General features: G+C 69.8%; 1 protein-coding gene across 1 annotated transcript; it reads right to left on the bottom strand.

Annotated features, from left to right (window-relative positions):
* Window positions 1–104: 104 nt before the first annotated feature.
* PRRC2A (proline rich coiled-coil 2A) lies at window positions 105–25,838 on the bottom strand. The gene is made up of 26 exons (XM_085564979.1): window positions 25,660–25,838; window positions 25,069–25,184; window positions 23,184–23,358; window positions 22,029–22,131; window positions 21,876–21,939; window positions 20,928–21,074; window positions 19,378–19,487; window positions 19,225–19,292; window positions 17,537–17,676; window positions 17,327–17,411; window positions 17,047–17,233; window positions 14,580–14,922; window positions 13,077–13,267; window positions 11,997–12,297; window positions 10,549–10,750; window positions 8,820–10,457; window positions 7,699–7,898; window positions 6,744–6,844; window positions 6,565–6,655; window positions 5,794–5,873; window positions 4,939–5,034; window positions 3,691–3,903; window positions 2,749–2,886; window positions 2,279–2,352; window positions 1,421–1,661; window positions 105–338 (listed from the first exon to the last, which is right to left on the bottom strand). The coding sequence occupies exons 2-26, from the start codon at window positions 25,160–25,162 to the stop codon at window positions 105–107; spliced, it is 5,316 nt and encodes a 1,771-aa protein (XP_085421105.1). The 5' UTR covers window positions 25,163–25,184; window positions 25,660–25,838.
* Window positions 25,839–26,018: the final 180 nt, after the last annotated feature.

The raw sequence follows: 26,018 nt of genomic DNA, 5'->3' as shown, positions 1-26,018 counted from the left end.
TATCAAAGGGGGGGGAGGGGGAGGGGCCACGCGGGAGGGGGAGGGGTTGAACGCGCGGCCCCTCCCCCACCCGCATAAATATTTTTGGGGGGGGGGGGGAGGGGTCACAGGGGGGGCCGGCGGGGGGCCGGGGGAGGGGGGGGAGGGGCGGGGGGGGGAGCCCCCGGGGGAGGGGGGGGCTCGGGGCGGGGCCCGCGGGGTGGGGGAGGGGCGAAGGGCCGGGGGGGAGGGGCCAGGAGGCGGCCGAGGGGCAGGAGGGGGAGGGGCGGTGCGGGGGGGGCCCCGAAGTTGACCACGGGGGGGGGGCCCGGGGGGGGCTCCACCAGCGGCAGCAGCACCTGGGGGGAGGGGAGGGGCAGGTGAGACAAAACCCCCCCAGGTGTGTAAAAAACCCCCCCAGGTGTGCCCAAAACCCCCCCAGGTGTGTAAAAAAAACCCCAGGTGTGTCCAAAACAACCCCAGGTGTGCCCAAAACAACCCCAGGTGTGCCCAAAACCCCCCCAGGTGTGTCCAAAACAACCCCAGGTGTGTAAAAAAAAACCCCCCAGGTGTGCCCAAAACAACCCCAGGTGTGTAAAAAACCCCCCCAGGTGTGCCCAAAACAACCCCAGGTGTGTAAAAAAAAACCCCCCAGGTGTGTCCAAAACAACCCCAGGTGTGTAAAAAACCCCCCCAGGTGTGCCCAAAACAACCCCAGGTGTGTAAAAAAAACCCCAGGTGTGTAAAAAACCCCCCCAGGTGTGCCCCAAACCCCCCCAGGTGTGCCCAAAACCCCCCAGGTGTGTCCAAAACGCCCCAGGTGTGTCCAAAACCCCCCCAGGTGTGTCCAAAACCCCCCAGGTGTGTCCAAAACCCCCCAGGTGTGTAAAAAAAACCCCAGGTGTGTCCAAAACAACCCCAGGTGTGTAAAAAACAACCCCAGGTGTGTAAAAAAAACCCCAGGTGTGTAAAAAACCCCCCCAGGTGTGCCCAAAACCCCCCCAGGTGTGTAAAAAACCCCCCCCCAGGTGTGCCCAGGTGTGCCCTCACCTGTGGGAAGCCGCCCTGGCCCTGCCCAGCTGTGTCCCAAATGCCCCCAGGTGTGTCCCTGTCCCCCCCCAGCCGCCCCCAGGTGTGCCCAGGTGTGTCCCTGTCCCCCCCAGGTGTGCCCAGGTGTGTCCCAGGTGTGCCCAGGTGTGCCCCAAACCCCCCCAGGTGTGCCCAGGTGTGTCCCTGTCCCCCCCAGGTGTGTCCCTATCCCCCCCAGGTGTGCCCAGGTGTGTCCCTGTCCCCCCCAGGTGTGTCCCTATCCCCCCCAGGTGTGCCCAGGTGTGTCCCTGTCCCCCCCAGGTGTGCCCAGGTGTGCCCAGGTGTGCCCCTGTCCCCCCCAGGTGTGCCCAGGTGTGCCCAGGTGTGCCCAGGTGTGCCCAGGTGCCCTCACCTGCGGGAAGCCGCCCTGGCCCTGCCCGTAGAAGTCGGGGGGGGGGCTCAGCTCCTGCCTCACCTGCAGCACGGGGGGCTCGGGGGGGCAGAAGGGGCCGTAGAGGAAGGGGGGGGGCGGGTACAGGACCCCCCCCGCCCCCCCCAGCTTGGCCAGCTCGGGACCCCCCAGCCCCGGCAGCTCCAGGAAGGGGCCCTTGAGGGGGGGGAGGGGCAGCCCCGCCCCCGCCACCAGCACCGGCCTGGGGGGAGGGGTCGGGTGAGAGACCCCCGGTGTGACCCCCATCCCCCAGGTGTGCCCCCAGACCCCCGGTGTGACCCCCCCAAACCCAGGTGTGACCCCCCCCCAAACACCAGGTGTGACCCCCCCAAACACCAGTGTGACCCCCCCCGACCCCCAGTGTGACCCCCCCAAACACCAGGTGTGACCCCCCCAAACCCAGGTGTGACCCCCCAGACCCCCGGTGTGACCCCCCCCCAAACACCAGGTGTGACCCCCCCCCAAACCCAGGTGTGACCCCCCCAAACACCAGGTGTGACCCCCCCAAACCCAGGTGTGCCCCCCCCAGACCCCAGGAGTGACCCCCCCTTCCCCAGGTGTGTCGTCCCCCCCCAAGCCCCAGGTGTGCCCCCCCAGGTGTGCCCCCCCAGGTGTGCCCCCCCAGGTGTGACCCCTCCAGGTGTGCCCCCCCAGGTGTGCCCCCCAGGTGTGTGTCCCCCCAGGTGTGTGCCCCCCCAGGTGTGTGCCCCCCAGGTGTGTGTCCCCCCAGGTGTGCCCCCCCAGGTGTGTGCCCCCCCAGGTGTGCTGCCCCAGGTGTGCCCCCCCAGGTGTGTGCCCCCCCAGGTGTGCCCCCCGTACCTGTAGGGGGTCACTGAGGGGGTCCCCGGCCGGAAGCCGCTGCCCTGGGGGGGCTCCATGGCCGGGGGGGGCACCTGTGGGGATGGGGGGGGGCGGGTTGGTGCCACGGAGCCCCCCCAGACCCAAAACGACCCCCCCAAACCCCCCAAACCCCCCTGAACCCCCCAAAAAACCCCAAACCCCCCTGAACCCCCCAAACACCCCTGAACCCCCCCAGACCCAAAACAACCCCCCCAAACCCCCCAAACCCCCCCAGACCCCCCAAACCCCTCCTAAACACCCCCAGACCCCCCTCAAACCCCCCCGGACCCCCCCCAAACCCTCCCAAGACCCCCTAAATCCCCCCCAGACCCCCCCAAACGCCCCCAGACCCCCCAAAACAACCCCAGACCCCCCTGAACCCCCCCAAATTCCCCCCAGACCCCCCAAATCCCCCCCAGACCCCCCAAAATCCCCCCAGCCCCCCGTACCTGCCCGGCGGCGCCGCCCCCCCCGTAGCAGAGCTCGGGGGGGTCCCGGGGGGGCCCCTTGGGCTCCTGGGGTCGATTTTGGGGGGTCTCAGGACCCCCCCCCGGCAGCAGCTCCCAGTCCCGGGGGGCAGCGCTGAGCTGTGGGGGAGGGGAGGGAAACGGGGTGAGACCCCCCGACCCCAAATCCTGACCCCTGACCCCCAATCCTGACCCCAAACCCCAAATCCCCAAATCCTGACCCCAAATCCTGACCCCCGACCCCCAATCCTGACCCCAAACCCCCAATTCTGACCCCAAACCCCAAATCCTGACACCGACCCCAAATCCTGACCCCTGACCCCAAATCCTGACCCAAAATCTCCAATCCTGACCCCAAATTCACATCCCTGACCCCAAATCCCACAATCCTGACCCCAAATCCCCAATCCTAACCCCTGACCGCAAATCCCAAATCCTGACCCCAAACCCCAAATCCTGACCCAAAATCTCCAATCCAATCCCAAAATCCCCCAATCCCGACCCCAAATCCCAAATCCTGACCCCCGACCCCAAATCCTGACCCCAAACCCCCAATTCTGACCCCAAACCCCCAATTCTGACCCCAAATTCACATCCCTGACCCCAAACCTCCAATCCTGACCCCTGACCCCAAATCCTGACCCCAAATCCTGACCCCAAAATCCCCAATCCTGACCCAAAATCTCCAATCCTGACCCCTGACCCCAAATCCTGACCCCAAACCCCCAATCCTGACCCCATATCCTGACCCCAAACCCCAAATCCTGACCCCTGACCCCAAGTCCTGACCCCAAATCCCCAATTCTGACCCAAAATCCCCAATCCTGACCCCAAATCCTGACCCCAAAATCACATCACTGACCCCAAATCCCCAATCCTGACCCCCAATCCTGACCCCAAACCCACCCCCGCCCCCCTCCTCACCCCGTCCCCGCTTGGGGGGCGCCGCTCCTCCTCCTCCTCCTCCCGGGGGTCCCGGGGGTCTCGGGGGTCCCGGGGGTCTCGGGGGTCTCGGGGGTCCCGGGGGTCCCGGTCAGCCCCGGGGGGGCCCCCCCAGGCCTCGGGGGGGTTCCGGGCCCGCTGCGAGCGCTCGGTGCCGATGGGGCCCGGGGGGGGCGCGGGGGGCGCCCCGCACACCTGGGGGGGCAGAAATTGGGGAGGGGGCTCAGGGTACAAACAAACCCCCCAGTGCCGGGTTTTTGGGGGGCTGAATTTGGGGAGGGGGCTCAGGGCACACCTGGACCCCCCAGTGCCGGGTTTTTGGGGGGCTGAATTTGGGGAGGGGGCTCAGGGCACACCTGGACCCCCCAGTGCCGGGTTTTTGGGGTGCTGAATTTGGGGAGGGGGCTCAGGGTACAAATAAACCCCCCGTGCTGGGTTTTTGGGGTGCAGTACCGGGTTTCGGGGTGCAGTGTGGGATTTTGGGGTGCACTGTGGGATTTTGGGGTGCCGTGTCAGGTTTTTGGGGTGCAGTGTGGGATTTCGGGGTGCCATGTCCTATTTTTGGGGTGCCGTACCGGGTTTTTGGGGTGCCGTGTCAGATTTTTGGGGTGCAGTACCGGATTTTGGGGTGCCGTACCGGGTTTTTGGGGTGCAGTGTGGGATTTTGGGGTGCCGTGTCAGATTTTTGGGGTGCAGTGTGGGATTTCGGGGTGCCGTGTCAGATTTTTGGGGTGCAGTGTGGGATTTCGGGGTGCCATGTCCTATTTTTGGGGTGCCGTACCGGGTTTTTGGGGTGCTGTACGGGATTTTGGGGTGCAGTGTGGGGTTTTGGGGTGCCGTGCTGGGTTTTTGGGGTGCCGTACCGGGTTTTTGGGGTGCCGTACTGGATTTTGGGGTGCAGTACCGGGTTTCGGGGTGCCGTACCGGGTTTTTGGGGTGCCGTGTCAGATTTTTGGGGTGCCGTACCGGGTTTTTGGGGTGCCGTACTGGATTTTGGGGTGCAGTGTGGGGTTTCGGGGTGCCGTACTGGATTTCGGGGTGCAGTGTGGGATTTCGGGGTGCCGTACCGGGTTTTTGGGGTGCAGTGTGGGGTTTCGGGGTGGAGTGTGGGATTTCGGGGTGCCGTACCGGGATTTTGGGGTGCAGTGTGGGATTTTGGGGTGCCGTACCGGGATTTTGGGGTGCCATGCTGGATTTTGGGGTGCAGTACCGGGTTTCGGGGTGCCGTACCTGCGGCGGCGGCGCCAGGCCCCCGTCGGGGGAGCTGCGCTGGCTGCAGGCGCCCGAGTCGCCGCTCAGCTCCACGCCGCTGTCGGGGGCGCTGCCCTGGGACACCCGTGACACCCGTGACACCCCAGTGACACCAGTATCCACCAGTGACACCGGTGACACCAGTGACACCAGTGACACCCCAGTGACACCCGTGACACCCCAGTGACACCCGTGACACCCGTGACACCAGTGACACCAGTGACACCAGTGACACCAGTGACACCAGTGACACCCGTGACACCAGTGACACCAGTGACACCAGTGACACCCCAGTGACACCAGTGACACCAGTGACACCAGTGACACCCGTGACACCAGTGACACCAGTGACACCCCAGTGACACCCGTGACACCCCAGTGACACCCGTGACACCCGTGACACCAGTGACACCAGTGACACCAGTGACACCAGTGACACCAGTGACACCCGTGACACCCGTGACACCAGTGACACCAGTGACACCCCAGTGACACCAGTGACACCAGTGACACCCGTGACACCCCGGTGACCCCCCAGTATCCGCCAGCACCACCCCCATTACCCCCCCAGTCCCTCCCAATTCCTCCCAGTTCCCTCCCAGTTCCTCCCAGTCCCTCCCAGTTCCCTCCCAGTCCCTCCCAGTCCCTCCCAGTTCCCTCCCAGTTCCCTCCCAGTCCCCCCCAATCCCCTCCCAGTTCCCTCCCAGTCCCTCCCAGTTCCCTCCCAGTCCCTCCCAGTTCCCCCCAACCCCCTCCCAGTCCCCCCCAGTCACTCCCAGTCCCCTCCCAGTCCCCTCCCAGTTCCTCCCAGTTCCTCCCAGTTCCCCCAGTCACCTCGGGGCTGCCGGGCTCCTGGAAGGGGGGGAGGGGCTCCATCCAGGGCTGCCCCGGGGCCAGCGGCTTGGGGGGGGCACCTGGGGTGGGGACCCCCAGTAAATCCCAGTAACCCCCCAGTGCCTCCCAGTAACCCCCCAGTAACTCCCAGTAAATCCCAGTAACCCCCAGTAACTCCCAGTAAATCCCAGTAACTCCCACTAAATCCCAGTAGCCCCCCAGGTAAATCCCAGTAACGCCCCAGTAAATCCCAGTAACCCCCAGTAACTCCCAGTTCCCTCCCAGTCCCCCCCAATCCCCCCCCAGTCCCCCCCAATCCCCCCCCAGTCCCTCCCAGTCCCCCCCAGTCTCTCCCAGTCCCCCCCAATCCCTTCCAGTCCCTCCCAGTAGAAACCAGTCCCTCCCAGTTCCCCCCCAGTCCCCCCCAGTTCCCTCCCAGTCCCCCCCAGTCCCTCCCAGTATAAACCAGTCCCTCCCAGCTCCCTCCCAGTCCCCCCCCAGTCCCCCCCAGTTCCCTCCCAGTGCCCCCCAGTCCCTCCCAGTATAAACCAGTCCCTCCCAGTCCCTCCCAGTCCCCCCCAGTCCCTCCCAGTCCCCCCCAGTCCCTCCCAGTCCCCTCCCAGTCCCTCCCAGTATAAACCAGTCCCCCCCAGTCCCCCCCAGTCCCCCCCAGTCCCCCCCAGTCCCTCCCAGTCCCCCCCAGTCCCCCCCAGTCCCTCCCAGTCCCCCCCAGTCCCTCCCAGTCCCTCCCAGTCCCTCCCAGTCCCTTACTGGTGGGCAGCTGGCTCCAGACCGGGGGGCTCAGCCGCCCCTGCGCCTCCCCCGGCCCCTCCTGCCGGGGGTCCCCAAATCCCAGGGGGTCCTGGGGGGAGCGGGGGGGGGTCAGAGGGAGGGTGGGGGTGGGGGAGCCCCCCCGGACCCTCCCCCCGCTCCCCGCCCCTCCCCCTCACCTGGTTTTGGGGTCTCTGGCGCCGTTTGGCCAAAAATCCGCCCAGGCCGGGCCGGGGGGCGCCGGGGGGGCCCAGGGGGGGCCCCAGGGGGGGCTCGGGGGCTGGGGAGAGAGGGGGGGTCATGGGGGTGGGGGGCCGAAATTGGGGCTGGGGGCACAGGGGGGGTTATGGGGGTGGGGGGCCGAAATCGGGGCTGGGGGCACAGGGGGGTTATGGGGGTGGGGGGCCGAAATTGGGGCTGGGGGCACTGGGGGGGTTATGGGGGTGGGGGGCTCTGGGGGGTTTTGGGCGGTGGGGGCAGCCCCAGGGCAGGATGTGGGATTTTGGGGAGGGGTCTGTACCTGCTGGGGTTGGGCGGGGGGGGGGAGTTTTGGGGGTTATTTTGGGGAGGGGTCTGTACCTGCAGGGGTTCTGGGGGTGGTTCTAATTTGGGGAGGGGTCTGTACCTGTGGGGGTTCTGGGGGTTGTTTTGTTAATTTGGGGAGGGGTCCGTACCTGCCGGGGGCAGCCCCCTCTGGGGGTGGTTAATTTGGGGAGGGGTCCGTACCTCTGGGGGCTGTTTGGTTAATTTGGGGAGGGGTCCGTACCTGCCGGGGGCAGCCCCGGGCTGGTTTGTTAATTTGGGGAGGGGTCCGTACCTGCCGGCGGCAGCCCCGGGCTGGTTTGTTAATTTGGGGAGGGGTCCGTACCTGCCGGGGGCAGCCCCGGGCTGGTTTGTTAATTTGGGGAGGGGTCCGTACCTGCCGGGGACTGGTTTGTTAATTTGGGGAGGGGTCCGTACCTCTGGGGGCTGTGTGGTTAATTTGGGGAGGGGTCCGTACCTGCCGGGGGCTGGTTTGTTAATTTGGGGAGGGGTCCGTACCTGCCGGCGGCAGCCCCGGGGCAGGGTGGTTAATTTGGGGAGGGGTCCGTACCTGCCGGGGGCTGTGTGGGTAATTTGGGGAGGGGTCCGTACCTGCCGGCGGCAGCCCCGGGGCGGGGGTCCCGGCCCTGGCCCGCAGCCCCGCCAGGGCCCGGCGGATCCCCCCGGGGTCGCTCGGGACCACCCGGTCCAGCCGGAACACGGCCGAGGGGGGAGGGGGCAGCGCCAGCCCCGGGGGGGGGGCGCCCGAGCCGGGGGGGCCCGGGGGGGCGGGGGGCTCCTCGCTGCTCCGGCTGGGGGGGAGGGGGGGTGAGAGACCCCAGAAACACCCCAAATCCCCTGAGAGACCCCCAGAACCGCCCCCAAATCCTGAGACCCCCAGAAACACCCCAAATCCCCTGAGACCCCCCCCAAAATTCCCTCTGAGACCCCCAGAAACACCCCAAATCCCCTGAGACCCCCCCCAAAATTCCCTCTGAGACCCCTGAACCTCCCCAAATCCCCTGTGAGACCCCCAGAACCGCCCCAAATCCTGAGACCCCCAGAACCACCCCAAATCCTGAGACCCCCCCCAAAATTCCCTCTGAGACCCCAGAAACACCCCAAATCCCCTTTGAGACCCCCAGAACCACCCCAAATCCTGAGACCCCCCCCAAAATTCCCTCTGAGACCCCCAGAAACACCCCTAATCCCCTGTGAGACCCCCAGAAACACCCCAAATCCTGAGACCCCCAGAAACACCGCAAATCCCCTCGAGACCCTCCCAAATCCCTTCTGAGACCCCCCTCAAAATTCCCCCTAAATCTCCTCTCAGGACCCCCAAAATCCCCCCAAACCCCCCGAACCCCTCCCCAAATCCCCTCCAGGACCCCCAAATCCCCTCCAGGACCCCCAAATCCCCTCCCAGGACCCCCAAAACCCCCCCAGGACCCCCGAACCCCTCCCCAAACCCCCTCCAGGACCCCCAAACCCCCTCCAGGACCCCCAAAACCCCCCCAAGCCCCCCGAACCCCTCCCCAAATCCCCTCCAGGACCCCCAAACCCCCTCCAGGACCCCCAAAACCCCCCCAAGCCCCCCGAACCCCTCCCCAAATCCCCTCCAGGACCCCCAAACCCCCTCCAGGACCCCCAAAACCCCCCCAAGCCCCCCGAACCCCTCCCCAAACCTGCGCCCACCCCCCCAATTCCCCCCCCCCCCCCAGCCCCCTCCTCACCTGCGGTTTCGGGGCGAGGGCCACCCCCTCTTGTCGCCCCCCCGGGCGCCGCGCCCCCCGCGGCCGCCCCCGGGCTGGGGGGAGCTTTGGGGCGGGGGTCCCGCCGCGCCCCCCGAGCGCCGCTGGCTGGAGAAGCTGCGCTTGGCCAGGCGGGGGCTGGGGGGCGCGGCGGAGGCGGGGGGCGGATTTGGGGGGGGTCCCTGGGCCGGGGGACCCCCGGGGGCGGGCGGGTCGCGCTCGGGGGGACCCCCGCGCCGCCCCCCCAGGTCGGAGCTCTCCGAGGCCGTCTCCCACTGGTCCGAGTTGTGCTCGGGGGAGCGCGGGGGTCTGCGGGGCGCGGGTGAGGAGGGGGCTGCGGGCGGCGGGGCGGCCCGGGGGGGCGCGGGGGGGTCCTGGCGCAGCCGCCGGAACCGGGGCGGTTTGTCCTGCTGCTGCTGCCCCCGCCCGTGCCGCCGCCGCCGCGGGGGTCGCTCCGAGCCCCCCGCCCCACGAGCGGCGGTGCTGGGGGGCGGCCGGGCGGCGGGCGGGGGGCTCCAGTCGGGAGTGGGGAGGGGGCGCCCGGTGGTGGCGGCGCCGCGGCCGCGGCGGGACGGGACCCCCCGAGGGGTGAAGACGCGGCCGCGGGGGGCGCGGGGCGGCAGCCCCGGGGCGGGCGGGGGTCCCGCTTTTGGGGAGGGGTCTCCGGCGTCGGAGCCCTCGGAGCCCTCGCTGCCCGGGGGGGCTCGGGGGGTCGCGCCGCCGGGGGGGGGGTCCCCGGTTTGGGCGGCGGGGGGGGGGCCGCGGAAGGCGCGGAACTCGCGGTGGGCGGGCGGGGGGCGGCCCCGGTTGGAGCCCCCGGCCGCCCCCCGGCCGCGCCCCCCGTAGGCGCCGCGGAAGCCGCGGCCCCGCGCGAAGAACTCGCCGCGACCCCCCCGGGGCCGCCCCCGCGGGACCCCCGCCCCAGCGGCCCGCTCGGGGGGGGGGTCCCCGCGGGGGCGGCGGCGCGACGGGGACCCCCCCCCGCCGCCGGGAGCCCCCCCCGGGGGAGCCCCGGGGTCTTTGTGGTGGGGGGCGGCGGGTTTGCTTTTGGGGGGCTTCGGGGAGTCTTTGGCGGCGTGGGGGGGGGGCTCCTCGGCGCCCGCCGCCGCCCCCTCCTCTTTTTGGGGAGGGGGTTTCTTGATGGGCCCCGCGCGGCGCTGGGCGGGGGGCGCCCCCTTTTCGGGGGGCTCCTCGCTCGGGGGGGGCCCGCGGCGGGGGGGGGGTCCCCCGGGCCGGGGTCCCCAGCGGGTCTCGGTGCGCCCCCCCACCCCGCGGGGGGGTTTGTGGGGGTCGTGGGGGGCGCGGGGGGGGCGGCGGGAGCCCCCCCCCGCCTCCTCCTTGGGGGGGGGGCCCCCCCCGTCCTCCTTGGGGGGCTTTTGGGGCGGGGGCGCCTTTTTGGGGGGGTCCTTGAAGGAGGGGGGGGGCGGCGGCTCCGGGGGGGTGGGGGGGGGGGGCGCGGCCGGGGGGAGGGGCCAGGCCCGGGGGGGCGCGGCCGGGGGGTCTTCGGCGGGGGGGGGCGGGAAGCGGGGCACGGGGGGACCCCCCCCGTTCTCCAAGGGGGCGTAGGCGTACGGGGGGGGCGCGCCGGGGTCCCGCAGGCGGATGGGGGGGGTCTCACTCCTGGGGGGGGGCAAGGAGGAAAAAAACGGGAGTTAGAGCGGAGCAAAACCCCAAAGCGGCCCCGATTCGCCCCAAAATCCGCCCCGCTCACCGCAGCCCCTTGTCCTCGTCGCCGGGGGGGGGTCGCAGCGCCGGGGGCAGCCCCCGGGGCTCGGGGGGGGCGGCGAAGGCCTCGCCCCCCCCCCAGGAGGGTTTGGGGTCCCCCGGGGGGGTCCCGCGGTCCCGCAGGGGGGGGCCCAGGGGGGGCTCCGAGCCCGAGCCGCCGCTGTCGGAGCGCTCGCGGGGCAGCAGGCCTGGGGGGGAAACGGGGTGAGACCCCCCCCAAAATAACCCTGAGACCCCCCCCCCACAAAAAACACAACCCCCCCCAAAATAACCCTGAGGTGGGGTGAGACCCCCCCCAAAATAACCCTGAGGTGGGGTGAGACCCCCCCCCCAAAAAACACAACCCCCCCCAAAATAACCCTGAGGTGGGGTGAGACCCCCACCCAAAAACACAACCCCCCCCAAATCTCAGGAGCCCCCCACGATCCCCCCAAATTCCCCCCAGGACCCCCCCCCAAGCCCCCTGGGACCCACTCAAACCATGCCCAGGACCCCCCCAAGCCCCCCAAATTCCCCCCAGGACCCCCCTTAAAGCCCCTCCCAGGACCACTCCCAAGCCCCCCAGGACCCCCCCAAATACCCTAGGACCCCCCAAGTCCCCCCAGGACCCCTATCAAGCCCTCCAGGACCCCCCCCCAGACCCCCCAAGCCCCCCAAGGACCCCTCCCAAGCCCCCCAGGATGCCCCTGACTCCCCCAGGACCTCCCCCAAACCCTTCCAAGCCCCTCCCAAGCCCCCCAAAACCCCCCCAGGACCCCCCCCAAAGACCCCCAGGATGCCCCCAAGCCCCCCCCAGGACCCTCCCAAACCCCCTGGGACCCCACAAAGACCTCCAGGACCCCCCCAAGCTCCCCCCAAACCCCACCCAGGACTCCCCAAACCCCACCCAGGACCCCCCCCGGGACCCCCCAAGCCCCCCCAGGACACCCCCAAGCCCCCTGGGACCCCTCCCAAGACCCCCGGAGGCCCCCAAGCTCCCCCTGGGACCCCCCAAAGACCCCCAGGACCCCCCGAAGCCCCCCCAAGACCCCTCCCAATACCTCAAGGATGCCCCTGAGCCCCCTGGGACCCCTCCCAAACACCCCCAGCCCCCCAAACCCCCCACCCAGGACCCCCCCGAGCCGCCCGGGACCCCCCAAACCCCCCCGCAGGACCCCCCCGAGCCCCCCGGGACCCCTCCCAAACCCCCAGGAACCCCCCAAACCCCTCCAAACCCCCCCCCAGGACCCCCCCGAGCCCCCCGGGACCCCCCAAAGACCCCCAGGACCCCCCCACACCCCTCCAACCCCCCCCCCAGGACCCCCCCGAGCCCCCCGGGACCCCTCCAATTCCCCCAGGACCCCCCCAAACCCCTCCAACCGCCTCCCCAGGACCCCCCCGAGCCCCCCGGGACCCCCCAAAGACCCCCAGGACCCCCCCGGGACCCCCGCTCACCCGAGGGGTGCACGCCGGGGGGGTAGAAGTCGACGTGGGGCGCGCGGGGGGGCAGCAGCCGGGGGTCCACGTAGGGCGGCAGCATCACCCAGCGGGGGTCGAAGCCCAGCTGGGGCAGGGCCGGGGGTCTCCCCAGGGCCCCGAACAGTTTGGGGGGCCCGGGGGGCGCCGGGGGGGCGGCGGCGGGGCCGGGGGCGGCGGGCGGGACCCCCGGGCCCAGCGCCCCCAGGGCCGGGGGGGCGGCCGGGGGGGGCCCGTGCTGCGCCCACTGCTGCTGCTGCTGCTGCTTGAGGAGCTGCTCCTGGGGAGGGGGCGCGCCGTGAGACCCCCGGGCTGGGCAACGGGCTGGGAGCCCCGAGCGAGACCCCCGGGCTGGGCAATGGGCTGGGAGCCCCGAGCGGGACCCCCGGGCTGGGGGAACGGGCTGGGAGCCCGGAGCGAGACCCCCGGGCTGGGGGAACGGGCTGGGACCCCCGAGTGAGACCCCCGAATTGGGGGAATGGGCTGGGAGCCCCGAGCGGGACCCCTGAATTGGGGAAACGGGCTGGGACCCCCGAGTGAGACCCCCGGGCTGGGGAACCCCAAACTGGGACCCCCGAGTGAGACCCCCGGGCTGGGCAACGGGCTGGGAGCCCCGAGCGGGACCCCCGGGCTGGGGGAACCCCAAACTGGAACCCCCGAGTGAGACCCCCGAATTGGGGGAATGGGCTGGGACCCCTGATTGGGACCCCCGAACTGGGACCCTCGAATTGAGGACACAACCATACCCATTTCTGATCCCCCTCCCCAATTCCCCATCCCCCTCCCCATTCCCCAGCCCCCTCCCCAATTTCCATCCCCCTCCCCATTTCCCCCAGCCCCCTCCCCCTCCCCATCCCCCTCCCCAATTTCCATCCCCCTCCCCATTCCCCATTCCCCAGCCCCCAGCCCCCTCCCCAATTTCCATCCCCCTCCCCATTCCCCAGCCCCCTCCCCATTCCCCATCCCCCTCCCCCTCCGCAGCCCCCTCCCCAATTCCCCATTCCCCCTCCCCATTCCCCAGCCCCCTCCCCCTCCGCAGCCCCCTCCCCAATTTCCCACCTGCTGCTGCCGCTGGAAGCGGGGGGGCAGCGATTTCTGGTATTTGGGGTACGCGGGGGGCTGGGCCGGGGGGGGCTGCCGGGGGGGCGCCGCCCCCCCCCCCTCGTTCTTGGGGTCCCCCTTGGGGGGCGCAGGGGGGGCCGGCGGCGGCTCCTCGGGGGGCTCGGGGGGCACCTCCAGGGCCGGGGGCTCTGTTTTGGGGGGGTTCAGGGGGTCGCGGGGGGTGGTCTCGGGATGGAGAGACCCCCCCCCACCCCAAAATCCCCCCGAATTCTATGGCGGGGGGACCACGGAACCCCCAAAATCTCATGGGGGGCATTCGGGACCCCCCAGACTCCCCCAAAATCTGTTAGGGGACACCCCCAGACCACCCATAACCCCCCCAGCCATGCAATGGGGCACCCCCACAACTGAGACCCCCCAAATCCACCCCAAAACCCCCCAAATAACCCTCCAGACCCCCCCAAATCCCCTCCCAGCCCCCCCAAATCCCCCCCAAACACCCCAAATCCCCCCCAGACCCCCTCAAATCCCCCCTCAGCCCCCCAAATCCCACCCAGACCCCCCAGACCCCACCCCACACCCCCCAAATCCCCCCCAGACCCCCTCAAATCCCCCCTCAGCCCCCCAAATCCCACCCAGACCCCCCAAACCCCACCCCACACCCCCCAAATCCCCCCCAAACCCCCCCTCAGCCCCCCCAAATCCCCCCCAGACCCCCCAAATCCCCCCTCAGCCCCCCAAATCCCACCCAGACCCCCCAAAACCCACCCCACACCCCCCAAATCCCCTGCAGACCCCCCCAATCCCCCCAAATCCCCCCCAGACCCCCCATATCCCCCCCAGAACCCCCCCAAATCCCCCCCAGGCCCCCTTCAGCCCCCCAAATCCCCCTCAAACCCCACCCCAGACCCCCCAAACCCCACCCCACACCCCCCAAATCCCCCCCAGACCCCCCCAAATCCCCTCCCAGACCCCCCAAATCCCCCCCAAACCCCACCTCACACCCCCCAAATCCCCCCCAGACCCCTCCCCAAATCCCCCCCAGCCCCACCTGCAGCCCCCGGCGCTCCCCAAATCCCCCCCAGACCCCCCAAATCCCCCCCAGACCCCTCCCCAAATCCCCCCCAAACCCCACCCAGACCACCCAAATCCCCCCCAGACCCCCCAAATCCCCCCCAGACCCCTCCCCAAATCCCCCCCAGCCCCACCTGCAGCCCCCGGTGCTCCCCAAATCCCACTCCAGACCCCCCAAATCCCCCCCAAATCCCCCCCAGACCCCTCGCCAAATCCCCCCCAGCCCCACCTGCAGCCCCCGGCGCTCCCCAAATCCCCCCCAGACCCCTCCCCAAATCCCCCCAGCCCCACCTGCAGCCCCCGGCGCTCCCCAAATCCCTCCTCAGACCCCCCAAATCACCCCCAAATCCCCCCCAGCCCCACCTGCAGCCCCCGGCGCTCCCCAAATCCCACTCCAGACCCCTCCCCAAATCCCCCCAGCCCCACCTGCAGCCCCCGGCGCTCCCCCGCCGCTCTCGGGCTCCTCGCGGCGCTCCGGCGGCTCCGGGCCGGGCTCGGGGGGCGGCGGCGGCTCCGGGGGTCCCGGGGGGCTGCGGGCGGGGCCGGGCGGCGGCTCCGGGGGTCCCGGGGGGGTCCCGGCCGGGGGGCGCCGCTCGGGGGGGGCCCCGAAGCGCTCGTCCAGCCGCTTGAGCTTCTCGGCGCAGGCGGCGCGGCGCTGCTCGGCCATGCGGCGCTCCTCGGCCTCGCGCCGGCGCCGCGCCCGCGCCACCGCCTGCGACAGCTCGGCGCAGCTCTGCCGGCGCCGGCGGCGCCACGCCTCGTCCTCGTCCTGGGGACACGTGTGTGACATGTGTGTGACATGTGTGACATGTGTGACACGTGTGTGTGATACCTAGACACCCGTGGGTGATACACCCGAGCTAACGGCACCGCCTGCGACAGCTCGGCGCAGCTCTGCCGGCACCGGCGGCGCCACGCCTCGTCCTCGTCCTGGGGACATGTATGTAACATGTGTGACATGTGTGTGACATGTGTGTGACATGTGTGTGGTACCTACAGACACCCGTGGGTGATACACCCGAGCTAACGGCACCGCCTGCGACAGCTCGGCGCAGCTCTGCCGGCGCCGGCGGCGCCACGCCTCGTCCTCGTCCTGGGAACACGTATGTGACACGTGTGTGACATGTGTGTGACGTGTGTGTGATACCTGTGCGCGATACACCCGAGCTAACGGCACCGCCTGCGACAGCTCGGCGCAGCTCTGCCGGCGCCGGCGGCGCCACGCCTCGTCCTCGTCCTGGGGACATGTGTGTGACATGTGTGTGACATGTGTGACATGTGTGTGGTACCTACAGACACCCGTGTGTGATACACCCGAGCTATCGGCACCGCCTGCGACAGCTCGGCGCAGCTCTGCCGGCGCCGGCGGCGCCACGCCTCGTCCTCGTCCTGGGGACACGCGTGGGACATGTGTGTGACATGTGTGTGACATGCGTGTGACACGTGTGTGTGATACACCCGAGCTAACGGCACCGCCTGCAACAGCTCGGCGCAGCTCTGCCGGCGCCGGCGGCGCCACGCCTCGTCCTCGTCCTGGGAACATGTGTGTGACATGTGTGACATGTGTGTGACATGTGTGTGGTACCTACAGACACCCATGGGTGATACACCCGAGCTAACGGCACCGCCTGCAACAGCTCGGCGCAGCTCTGCCGGCGCCGGCAGCGCCACGCCTCGTCCTCGTCCTGGGAACATGTGTGTGACACGTATGTGACACGTGTGTGACATGTGTGACATGTGTGTGGTACCTACAGACACCCGTGGGTGATACACCCGAGCTAACGGCACCGCCTGCGACAGCTCACCGCAGCTCTGCCGGCGCCGGCGGCACCACGCCTCGTCCTCGTCCTGGGGACACGCGTGTGGCATGTGTGTGACATGTGCAACACGTGTGTGACATGTGTGTGATACCTAGACACCTGTGGGTGATACACCCGAGCTATCGGCACTGCCTGCGACGGCTCGGCGCAGCTCTGCCGGCGCCGGCAGCGCCACGCCTCGTCCTCGTCCTGGGGACATGTATGTAACATGTGTGTGACATGTGTGACATGTGTGTGACATGCGTGTGACACGTGTGTGTGATACACCTGAGCTAACGGCACCGCCTGCGACAGCTCGGCGCAGCTCTGCCGGCGCCGGCGGCGCCACGCCTCGTCCTCGTCCTGGGGACACGTATGTAACATGTGTGACATGTGTGTGACATGCGTGTGATACCTGTGTGATACACCTGAGCTAACGGCACCGCCTGCCACAGCTCGGCGCAGCTCTGCCGGCGCCGGCGGCGCCACGCCTCGTCCTGAGAACACGTGTGTGACATGTATGTAATATGCCTGTGACGCATCCGTGTGGCACCTACAGACACCTGTGTGGCACCGGGGGGCACCTGTACCACACCTGCACACACCTGTATCACACCCGCACACACCTGTACCACACCTGCACACACCTGTATCACACCTGCACACACCCAGATCACACCTGTATCACACCTGCACACACCTGTATCACACCCGCACACACCTGTATCACACCTGCATACACCTGTATCACACCCGCACACACCTGTACCACACCTGCACGCACCTGCACACACCCAGATCACACCTGTATCACACCTGCACGCACCTGAGCACACCTGCACACACCTGTACCACACCTGCATACACCTGCACACACCCAGATCACGCCTGTATCACACCTGCACGCACCTGAGCACACCTGCACGCGCCTGTCCCCGCCCACAGATGCCTGTATCATGCCCGCATGCACCCGTACACACCCGCACACGCCTGTAAACCCCCGCACACGCGTGTCCCCGCCCGCACACGGCTGTATCACACCCGTACACCCCCGCACACGCGTGTCCCCGCCGCACACGCGTGTGCGCACTCACCGGGAGCTCGTTGGGCGTGGCCCAGCTGCCGCGGTTGGGGGGCGGGGGCGGGGCTCGGGCGGGCGGGGCCGGGGGGGGCGGCGCCTCCTTGGGCCCCCCCTCGGGGGCGGCTTTTTGGGGAGGGGGCTCCTCCCTCGGGGGGGGCGGCGGCGGCGCCTCGGGAGGGGCCGGGGGCTCCTTCTCCTTCCTGGGGAGGGGGAAAACGAGGAGGGGGTTTTGGGGGCGGGTTTTGGGGGGATTTCCCCCCTTTTCGGGGTATTTTTTGGGGGAGGGGGCTCACCCCTCGTCCTCCTCATCTTCCTCCCGCCCGTCCTCCTCGTCGCTGAATTTCAGCTTCTCGCTGTAATCCACCTCCTCGTGGGCTCCTGGGGGGGGGAGATGTGGGCGGGGGTCCCGCGGCACCCCCCGAGCCCCCCAAAACCCCCCAAAACCCCCCCGAGCCCCCCAAAAACCCCCCAAAGCCCCCCAAAACCCCCCCGAGCCCCCGTACCTGCCCAGCCCTCGTCGTTCTCCTGGTCCAGCTCATCGAACTCGCGCAGCTCGTCCTGGCGCAGCACCGGGGGGCGCGAGGGCGGGGACCCCCCCCTGGGCGGGGCCGCAGCCCCCCGGGGACCCCCCGGCCGCGGGAACCTGCGGGGGGGACCCCGAAAACACCGGGGTTGGGGGGGGGATTTGGGGAGGGGGGCTTGGGGTCAGGGATGGGAGGGAGAGGGGAGGGGGATTTGGGGGTTTTGGGGGGGGTCTTGATGGGAATGGGGGTGTTGGGGGGGGATTTGGGGTGTTGGGACCCCAAAAACCCCGGGGTTGGGGGTGGGATTTGGGGAGGGGGGCTTGGGGTCGGGGATGGGAGGGAGCGGGGAGGGGGATTTGGGGGGGGGTCTTGATGGGAATGGGGGTGTTGGGGGAGGGGGATTTGGGGTGTCAGGGAGAAGGTTTTGGGGTGCTGGGGGGGAATTTGGGGTGTTGGGACCCCGAAAACACCGGGGTTGGGGGTGGGATTTGGGGAGGGGGGCTTGGGGTCAGGGATGGGAGGGAGCGGGGAGGGGGATTTGGGGGTTTGGGGGGGTTCTTGATGGGAATGGGGGGGATTTGGGGTGTTGAGGGGGATTTGGGGGATTTGGGGTGGGATTTGGGGTACAGGAGGGTGGGACTGGGGGTGCTGAGGGGGATTTGGGGTCCAGGAGGGTGGGATTTGGGGGATTTGGGGAGCAGGAGGGTGGGATTTGGGGGATTTGGGGAGCAGGAGGGTGGGATTTGGGGGATTTGGGGGATTTGGAGGATTTGGGGTGCAGGAGGGTGGGATTTGGGGGATTTGGGGTCCAGGAGGGATTTGGGGTACAGGAGGGTGAGATTTGGGGTGCAGGAGGGTGGGATTTGGGGGATTTGGGGTGCAGGAGGGTGGGATTTGGGGGATTTGGGGGATTTGGGGTGCAGGAGGGTGGGATTTGGGGGATTTGGGGTGCAGGAGGGTGGGATTTGGAGGATTTGGGGTGCAGGAGGGGGGGATTTGGGGGATTTGGGGTGCAGGAGGGTGGGATTTGGGGGATTTGGGGGATTTGGGGTGCAGGAGGGTGGGATTCGGGGGATTTGGGGGATTTGGGGTGCAGGAGGGTGGGATTTGGGGGATTTGGGGTGCAGGAGGGTGGGATTCGGGGGATTTGGGGGATTTGGGGTGCAGGAGGGTGGGATTTGGGGGATTTGGGGAGCAGGAGGGTGGGATTTGGGGGATTTGGGGGATTTGGGGGATTTGGGGTGCAGGAGGGTGGGATTCGGGGGATTTGGGGGATTTGGGGAGCAGGAGGGTGGGATTTGGGGGATTTGGGGTGCAGGAGGGTGGGATTCGGGGGATTTGGAGGATTTGGGGTGCAGGAGGGTGGGATTTGGGGGATTTGGGGTGCAGGAGGGTGGGATTCGGGGGATTTGGGGTGCAGGAGGGGGGGATTTGGGGGATTTGGGGAGCAGGAGGGTGGGATTTGGGGGATTTGGGGGATTTGGGGGATTTGGGGTGCAGGAGGGTGGGATTCGGGGGATTTGGAGGATTTGGGGTGCAGGAGGGTGGGATTCGGGGGATTTGGGGTGCAGGAGGAGGGGATTCGGGGGATTTGGGGGATTCGGGGGATTTGGGGTGCAGGAGGGGGGGATTTGGGGTGCCGGGGGTTTTCGGGGACCCCCACTCACCTCTGCTGCGCGTCGGGGCCGCGGAAGGGCCCGTAGGGCGGCGGGAAGGGCAGGTACGGGGGGTACATCTGCGGGGGGGAGAGGGACACCCCAAAATCAGCGGCGGCCCCCCCGGGGGTCTCGGGCAGGTTTTGGGGTGCGGGGGGTACTCACGAAGGGCGGCATCACCCCCCGGTACGGGGGGAAATGGGGGGGCCCGGGGGGGGCTCCCCCCAACTCGGCCGGCGGCTCCTCGGCCCCGCGCCCCTCCCGCCAGCTGCCGCCTGCGGGGGCACAGCGTCAGGGGGCTGGGGGGCTGGGGGCTCGGGGGGCTCGGGGGAGGGTCTGGGGGCGTCTGGGGGGGTTCCAGAGGGGTCTGGGGGCGTCTGGAGGGGTCTGGGGGGGTCTGGGGAGGGTCTGGAGGGGTCTGGAGGGGTCTGGGGAGGGTCTGGGGGGGTCTGGGGGGATCTGGGGGGCTCGGGGGCTCGGGGGAGGGTCTGGGGGCGTCTGGAGGGGTCTGGGGGGGTCTGGGGAGGGTCTGGAGGGTCTGGGGGGCTCGGGGAAGGGTCTGGGGGGGTCTGGGGGGGTCTGGAGGGGTCTGGAGGGGTCTGGGGGGGTCTGGGGGGGTCTGGGGGGGTCTGGGGGGTTCTGGGGGGGTCTGGAGGGGTCTGGGGAGGGTCTGGGGGGGTCTGGGGGGGTCTGGGGAGGGTCTGGGGGGGTCTGGGGGGGTTCCAGAGGGGTCTGGGGGGGTCTGGAGGGGTCTGGGGGGGTCTGGGGGGGTCTGGAGGGGTTCCAGAGGGGTCTGGGGGGGTCTGGGGAGGGTCTGGGGGGGTCTGGGGGTTCGGGGCAGGTTTTGGGGGTCCCGGAGCAGGTTTTGGGGGTCCCGGGGCAGGTTCTGGGGGGTCCGGAGCAGGTTTTGGGGGTCCCGGAGCAGGTTTCGGGGGGTCTGGGGCAGGTTTTGGGGGGTCTGGGGGGCCCGGGGCAGGTTTGGGGGTCCGGGGCAGGTTCTGGGGGTCCGGGGCAGGTTTTGGGGGGTCTGGGGGGTCCGGGGCAGGTTTTGGGGGCTCTGGGGGTCCGGGGCAGGTTTTGGGGGTCCGGGGCAGGTTTGGGGATCCCGGGGCAGGTTCGGGGGTCTCGGGGCAGGTTCAGGGGTCCCGGGGCAGGTTTGGGGGGCTCTGGGAGTCCGGGGCAGGTTCTGGGGGTCCAGGGCAGGTTCTGGGGGTCCGGGGCAGGTTTGGGGGTCTCGGGGCAGGTTCGGGGGGTCCAGGGCAGGTTTTGGGGGTCCCGGGGCAGGTTTGGGGGGCTCTGGGGGTCCCGGGGCAGGTTTGGGGGTCCCGGGCAGGTTCTGGGGGTCCGGGGCAGGTTTTGGGGGGTCTGGGGGTCCGGGGCAGGTTCGGGGGGTCCCGGGGCAGGTTCGGGGGTCCCGGGGCAGGTTTTGGGGGGTCTGGGGCAGGTTTGGGGGTCTCGGGGCAGGTTCGGGGGGTCCAGGGCAGGTTTGGGGGGCTCTGGGGGTCCGGGGCAGGTTCTGGGGGTCCAGGGCAGGTTCGGGGGTCCCGGGCAGGTTCGGGGGGTCCAGGGCAGGCTCGGGGGTCCCGGGCAGGTTCGGGGGGTCCGGGGCAGGTTTGGGGGCTCTGGGGGTCCCGGGCAGGTTCGGGGGTCCCGGGGCAGGTTTTGGGGGTCCCGGGCAGGTTCGGGGGTCCCGGGCAGGTTCGGGGGTCACTCACCCTGGGGGCGGGGGCTCGGTGCGCGCCCACCCGACGCGTCGGCAGCGCCCCCCCGCTCGCGGCCGCCCCTCCCCCGCTCGGCGGCCGCCCCCAAACTGGGGAACTCCTCCCGCGAGAACCGGCCCGGGAGGGGGGGCGCTCTGGCACCTGGGGGCACCCCAAAATCAGGGGAGGGGGCTCGGGGACCCCCAAACCCCACTGAGCGCCCCAAAACCCGGCGTGGGGGGCGCAAACCCCGGCGAGCGCCCCCAAACTGGGGAACTCCTCCCCCAAGAACCGGCATGGGGGGGTCAGGGGGCACCCCAAAACTCGGGTGGGGGGCACAGGGATCCCCAAAATTGGGGTGGGGGGCACAGAACACCCCAAACCCCAGTGAGCACCCCAAAACCAAGGTGGGGGTCTCCCCAAACCCCAGTGAGCACCCCAGAACCCGGGTGGGGGGCACAGGGATCCCGAAACTCCAGTGAGCACCCCAAAACTGGAGTGGGGGGCTCCCCAAACCCTGGTGAGCACCCCAGAACCCGGGTGGGGGGCACAGGAATCCCGAAAACCCCGGGTGAGCACCCCAAAACTGGAGTGGGGGTCTCCCCAAACCCCATTGAGCACCCCAAAACTGGAGCGGAGGGCACAGGGATCCCCAAAACCCAGTGATTGCCCCAGAATTGGGGTGGGGGGCACAGGGATCCCCAAACCCCGGGTGAGCACCCCAAAACCGGGGTGGGGGGCTCCCCAAACCCCGGTGAGTGCCCCACATTTGGGGTGGGGGCACAGGGATCCCCAAACCCCACGTGAGCACCCCAAAACCGGGGTGGGGGGCACAAGGATCCCCAAACCCCGGGTGAGCACCCCAAAACCGGGGTGGGGGCTCCCCAAACCCCGGGTGAGGGGTCAGGGGGAGCCCCCGATGTCTGGGGGGGGGGGTCGTGGGGGGGTCCCCCCAAATCTCACCATCGGCGGGGGAACCGCTGGCCTGCGCCCAGGACTTTGCCACGCTTGGCGGCGGGGGGGGGTTCTGCGGGGAGAATTTGGGGAGGGGTCAGCGGGGGGACGGGGGGCTGCGCAGAGGGGAGGGGGAGGGCGGGGCAGGGGCGGGGGTCTCACCTCGGGGGTCCCCGGGGTCCGCGTCCCCCCGGGGGCGCTCGCAGGCGGCTGCGAATCCGGCGGTGACGGCGACGGCGGCGGCGGAGGGGCGGAGGGCTCGGAACTGGGGGGGCAGCCTGGTTTGGGGGGGGGTCCCGAGACCCCCGGCTGGCCCCCAGCACCCCCAGCATTGGGTCTGGGGTCTCCCCGATCCCCTGAGACCCCCCTGGGGGTACGCAAAGACCCCCAGGAACACCCCCAATAACGGGGGTTCCTGCCCCCACCCCATTCTGGGGTACCCCGAATTCCCCCCGTGCCCCCCCAAGCCCCCTCCCCCTTTTCAGTGGGGTCAGAGGGTCACTGCCCACACCAAGCCCCCTCCCCATTTTCAGGGGGGTCACTGCCCACCCCAAGCCCCCTCCCCATTTTCAGGGGGGTCACTGCCCACACCAAGCCCCCTTCCCACCGATTTGGGGGGTCACTGCCCAGCCCAAGCCCCCTTCCCACCCATTTGGGGGGTCACTGCCCACACCAAGCCCCCTCCCCATTTTCAGGGGGGTCACTGCCCACACCAAGCCCCCTCCCCATTCTCAGTGGGGTCACTCTGCCCACCCCAAGCCCCCTCCCCATTTTCAGGGGGGTCACTCTGCCCACCCCAAGCCCCCTCCCCATTCTCAGTGGGGTCACTCTGCCTACCCCAAGTCCCCTCCCCACCCATTTGGGGGGTCGCTGCCCACCCCAAGACCCCTCCCCATTTTCAGTGGGGTCAGAGGGTCACTCTGCCCACCCCAAGCCCCCTCCCCACCCATTTGGGGGTTCACTGCCCAGCCCAAGCCCCCTCCCTATCTTCAGTGGGGTCACTCTGCCCACCCCAAGCCCCCTCCCCACCCGTGAGGGGTCTCGGGGGGCTGTTCCAGCTGCCCCACCCGAGGCTCCCCCGTGCCCCCCAGCCCTGGGGAGGGGTCCCAGCCCTGGGGAGGGGTCCCACCTGCGGGGGTCCGGGGGGTCGCTGCGGCTGCCCCCTCACATCCCCGCCCTGGGGAGGGGTCTCCAGCCCTGGGGAGGGGTCCCAGCTGGGGAGGGGTCCCACCTGCGGGGGTCCGGGGGGTCGCTGCGGCCACCCCACCCGAGGTTCCCCCACCCTGGGGAGGGGTCCCAGCTGGGGAGGGGTCCCACCTGCGGGGGTCCGGGGGGTCGCTGCGGCTGGCCCATCCCGAGCCGTCGCGGGGCACCAGGGCCACGTTGGGGTCGTTGCCTTTGTTCTCGGCCTTCAGGCTGGGCAGGTGCGCGGGGGGCGGCATGCGCCGGGTGGGCACCTTGCCCAGGCTCTGCAGCCCATGGCGGGGGGCGCCTGGGGGGCAGCGGGGACCCGTGAGACCCCCCCCCGAAATGGTCTGGGACCCCCGAGCTGACCTCGGGACCCCCGAACCATCCCCGGGATCTCCAAACCATCCCCGGGATCCCCAGACCACCCTTAACCCCCAATGGCCCCTGGGACCCCCGAGCTGACCCCGAGACCCCCGAGCTGACCCTGAGACCCCCCGAACCATCCCCGGGATCTCCGAACCATCCCCAGGATCTCCGAATCACCCTTAACCCCCAATGGCCCCTGTGACCCCCAAGCCCTGCTAAGACCCCCAAACCATCCCCGGGATCCCCAAATCACCCCTAGGACCCCCAAGACCCCCAATGGCCCCTGGGACCCCCAAACTGCCCCTGGGACACTCGAGCCCCCAAGACCCCCAAACGGCCCCAGGACCACCGAGCCCCCTGAGACCCCCAAACCACCCCTGAACCACCCCTGAGACCCCCAAACCACCCCTGAACCACCCTCGAGACCCCCAAACCGCCCCTGAACCACCCCTGAGACCCCCAAACCGCCCCTGAACCACCCCTGAGACCCCCAAACCACCCCTGAACCACCCTCGAGACCCCCAAACCACCCCAGGACCACCGAGCCCCCTGAGACCCCCAAACCACCCCTGAGCCACCCTCGAGACCCCCAAACCACCCCGGGACACTCGAGTACCCCCGAGACCCCTGAACCACCCTCAAGAGCCCTGGGACCCCTGAGCCGCCAACTTGGGGACCCCTGGTGGAGGGTCCCACCCAATTTGGGGACCCCTCCTCCAAATCCCCCCCTCAAAACCGGGGTGCGGGGGTCCCCAAGATGGGGGTCCCACCCAATTTGGAGACCCCTCCTCCATTTGAGGACCCCTCCTCCAAATCCCCCCCTCAAAACCGAGGTGCGGGAGTCCCCAAGATGGGGGTCCCGGGGGTCCCACCCAATTTGGGGACTCCCCCCCTATTTGAGGACCCCTCCTCCAAATCCCCCTGCGGGGGTCCCCAAGATGGGGGTCCCACCCAATTTGGAGACCCCTCCTCCATTTGAGGACCCCTCCTCCAAATCCCCCCCCTCAAAACTGGGATGCGGGGGTCCCCAAGATGGGGGTCCTGGGGGTCCCACCCAATTTGGAGACCTCTCCTCCAAATCCCCCCCTCAAAACCGAGGTGCGGGGGTCCCAAAGATGGGGGTCCCACCCAATTTGGGGACCCCTCCTCCAAATCCCCCCCTCAAAACCGGGGTGCGGGGGTCCCCAAGATGGGGGTCCCACCCAATTTGGGGATTCCCCCTCCATTTGAGGACCCCTCCTCCAAACCCCCCTGCGGGGGTCCCCAAGATGGGGGTCCCACCCAATTTGGAGACCCCCTCCTCCATTTGAGGACCCCTCCTCCAGATCCCCCCCTCAAAACCGAGGTGCGGGGGTCCCCAAGATGGGGGTCCCGGGGGTCCCACCCAATTTGGGGACCCCTCCTCCAAATCCCCCCCTCAAAACCGAGGTGCGGGGGTCCCCAAGATGGGGGTCCCACCCAATTTGGGGACCCCCCCCCCCATTTGAGGAGCCCTCCTCCAAATCCCCCTGCGGGGGTCCCCAAGATGGGGGTCCCACCCAATTTGGGGACCCCCCCCCCATTTGAGGACCCCTCCTCCAAACCCCCCCCCCGACCCCAAAGCCCCGGTTGGGCTGAAGGGGGCGGGGGTCCCGGGGGTCGCCGTTACCGGCGGCGCGGGGGGGCTCGAGCGGCCGCCCCCGGTAGCTCTCACTGAGGCTCAGGCAGTTGTAGCGCCGGCCCCGCGCAGCCCGATCGCTCATGGCGCCGCATCGGCCGCGGGACCTGCGGGGAAACACCGGGGGTCGCACCGGGAGTGGGGCGGGGGGGCACCGGGAGGGGATTTATCACACCGGGAGGGGATTTAGCACACCGTGAGGGGATTTATCATCACCCCGTGAGGGGATTTAGCACACCGGGAGGGGCTCACCCCACCACCGGCGCCCCGCGCCCGCCGTGAGGCTCGCAGGCCGCGCCCCCACCCCCGGCGGCGGGGGAGAACCGAGCGCACCGGAAAGCACCGGGGAACGGGGGAATACACAACCCCCACCCCTTCCCCACACACCGGACCCCTCCCCAAATTACCGGGACCCGCCCCCTCCCGTTAAGCGCCCGGTGTGAGGAGCGTGAGGGGAATGGGGGGTGGGGGGGGGGGGGGGGGGTCGCCGTTCCAAGATGGCGGCGGCGCCGGCGCAGCCGCGGCCCGCTCGCGGTGTGGATCCATCTCCCCTCCCCGTGCATTCCCGGTCCCGTTACCGACCTGTCCGCCCCGGGCGGGCTCCGCGATGGCGGCGGCAAGCTCGGGGGGCCGCGGATGGGGCGAGCGGGCGCCGGATGGCGGCGGATTCCGCTGCCCCCCCCCCCTCTTTCTTTTTTTTTTTTTTTCCCCCCTTTTCCCTCCCTCACGGCCCGCGGGGCCTCCGCGCATGCGCCGGGCGCGCGCGCGCGGGGAGGGGGAGAGGGGCGCGCCGCGATTGGCTGCGCCCCTCGCGCGCGCGCGGGCGGAGCCAATGCGAGGCCTCCCCCCCCCCGCGCTCCCCCCCTCGAGCGGAGTGGTGCGGTCCGCGTGCAGCGCCCCCTGGCGGCGCCGCGGTAACCGGAGCCCCGCCCCCCACCGGG

This window comes from Lonchura striata, chromosome 35 (assembly GCF_050655825.1).
Source record: "Lonchura striata isolate lonStrDom1 chromosome 35, ASM5065582v1, whole genome shotgun sequence".
Classification (NCBI taxonomy): domain Eukaryota; kingdom Metazoa; phylum Chordata; class Aves; order Passeriformes; family Estrildidae; genus Lonchura; species Lonchura striata.
The sequence above is the reverse complement of the archived record's forward strand: the minus strand, read 5'-3'. Positions and strand labels throughout refer to the sequence as shown.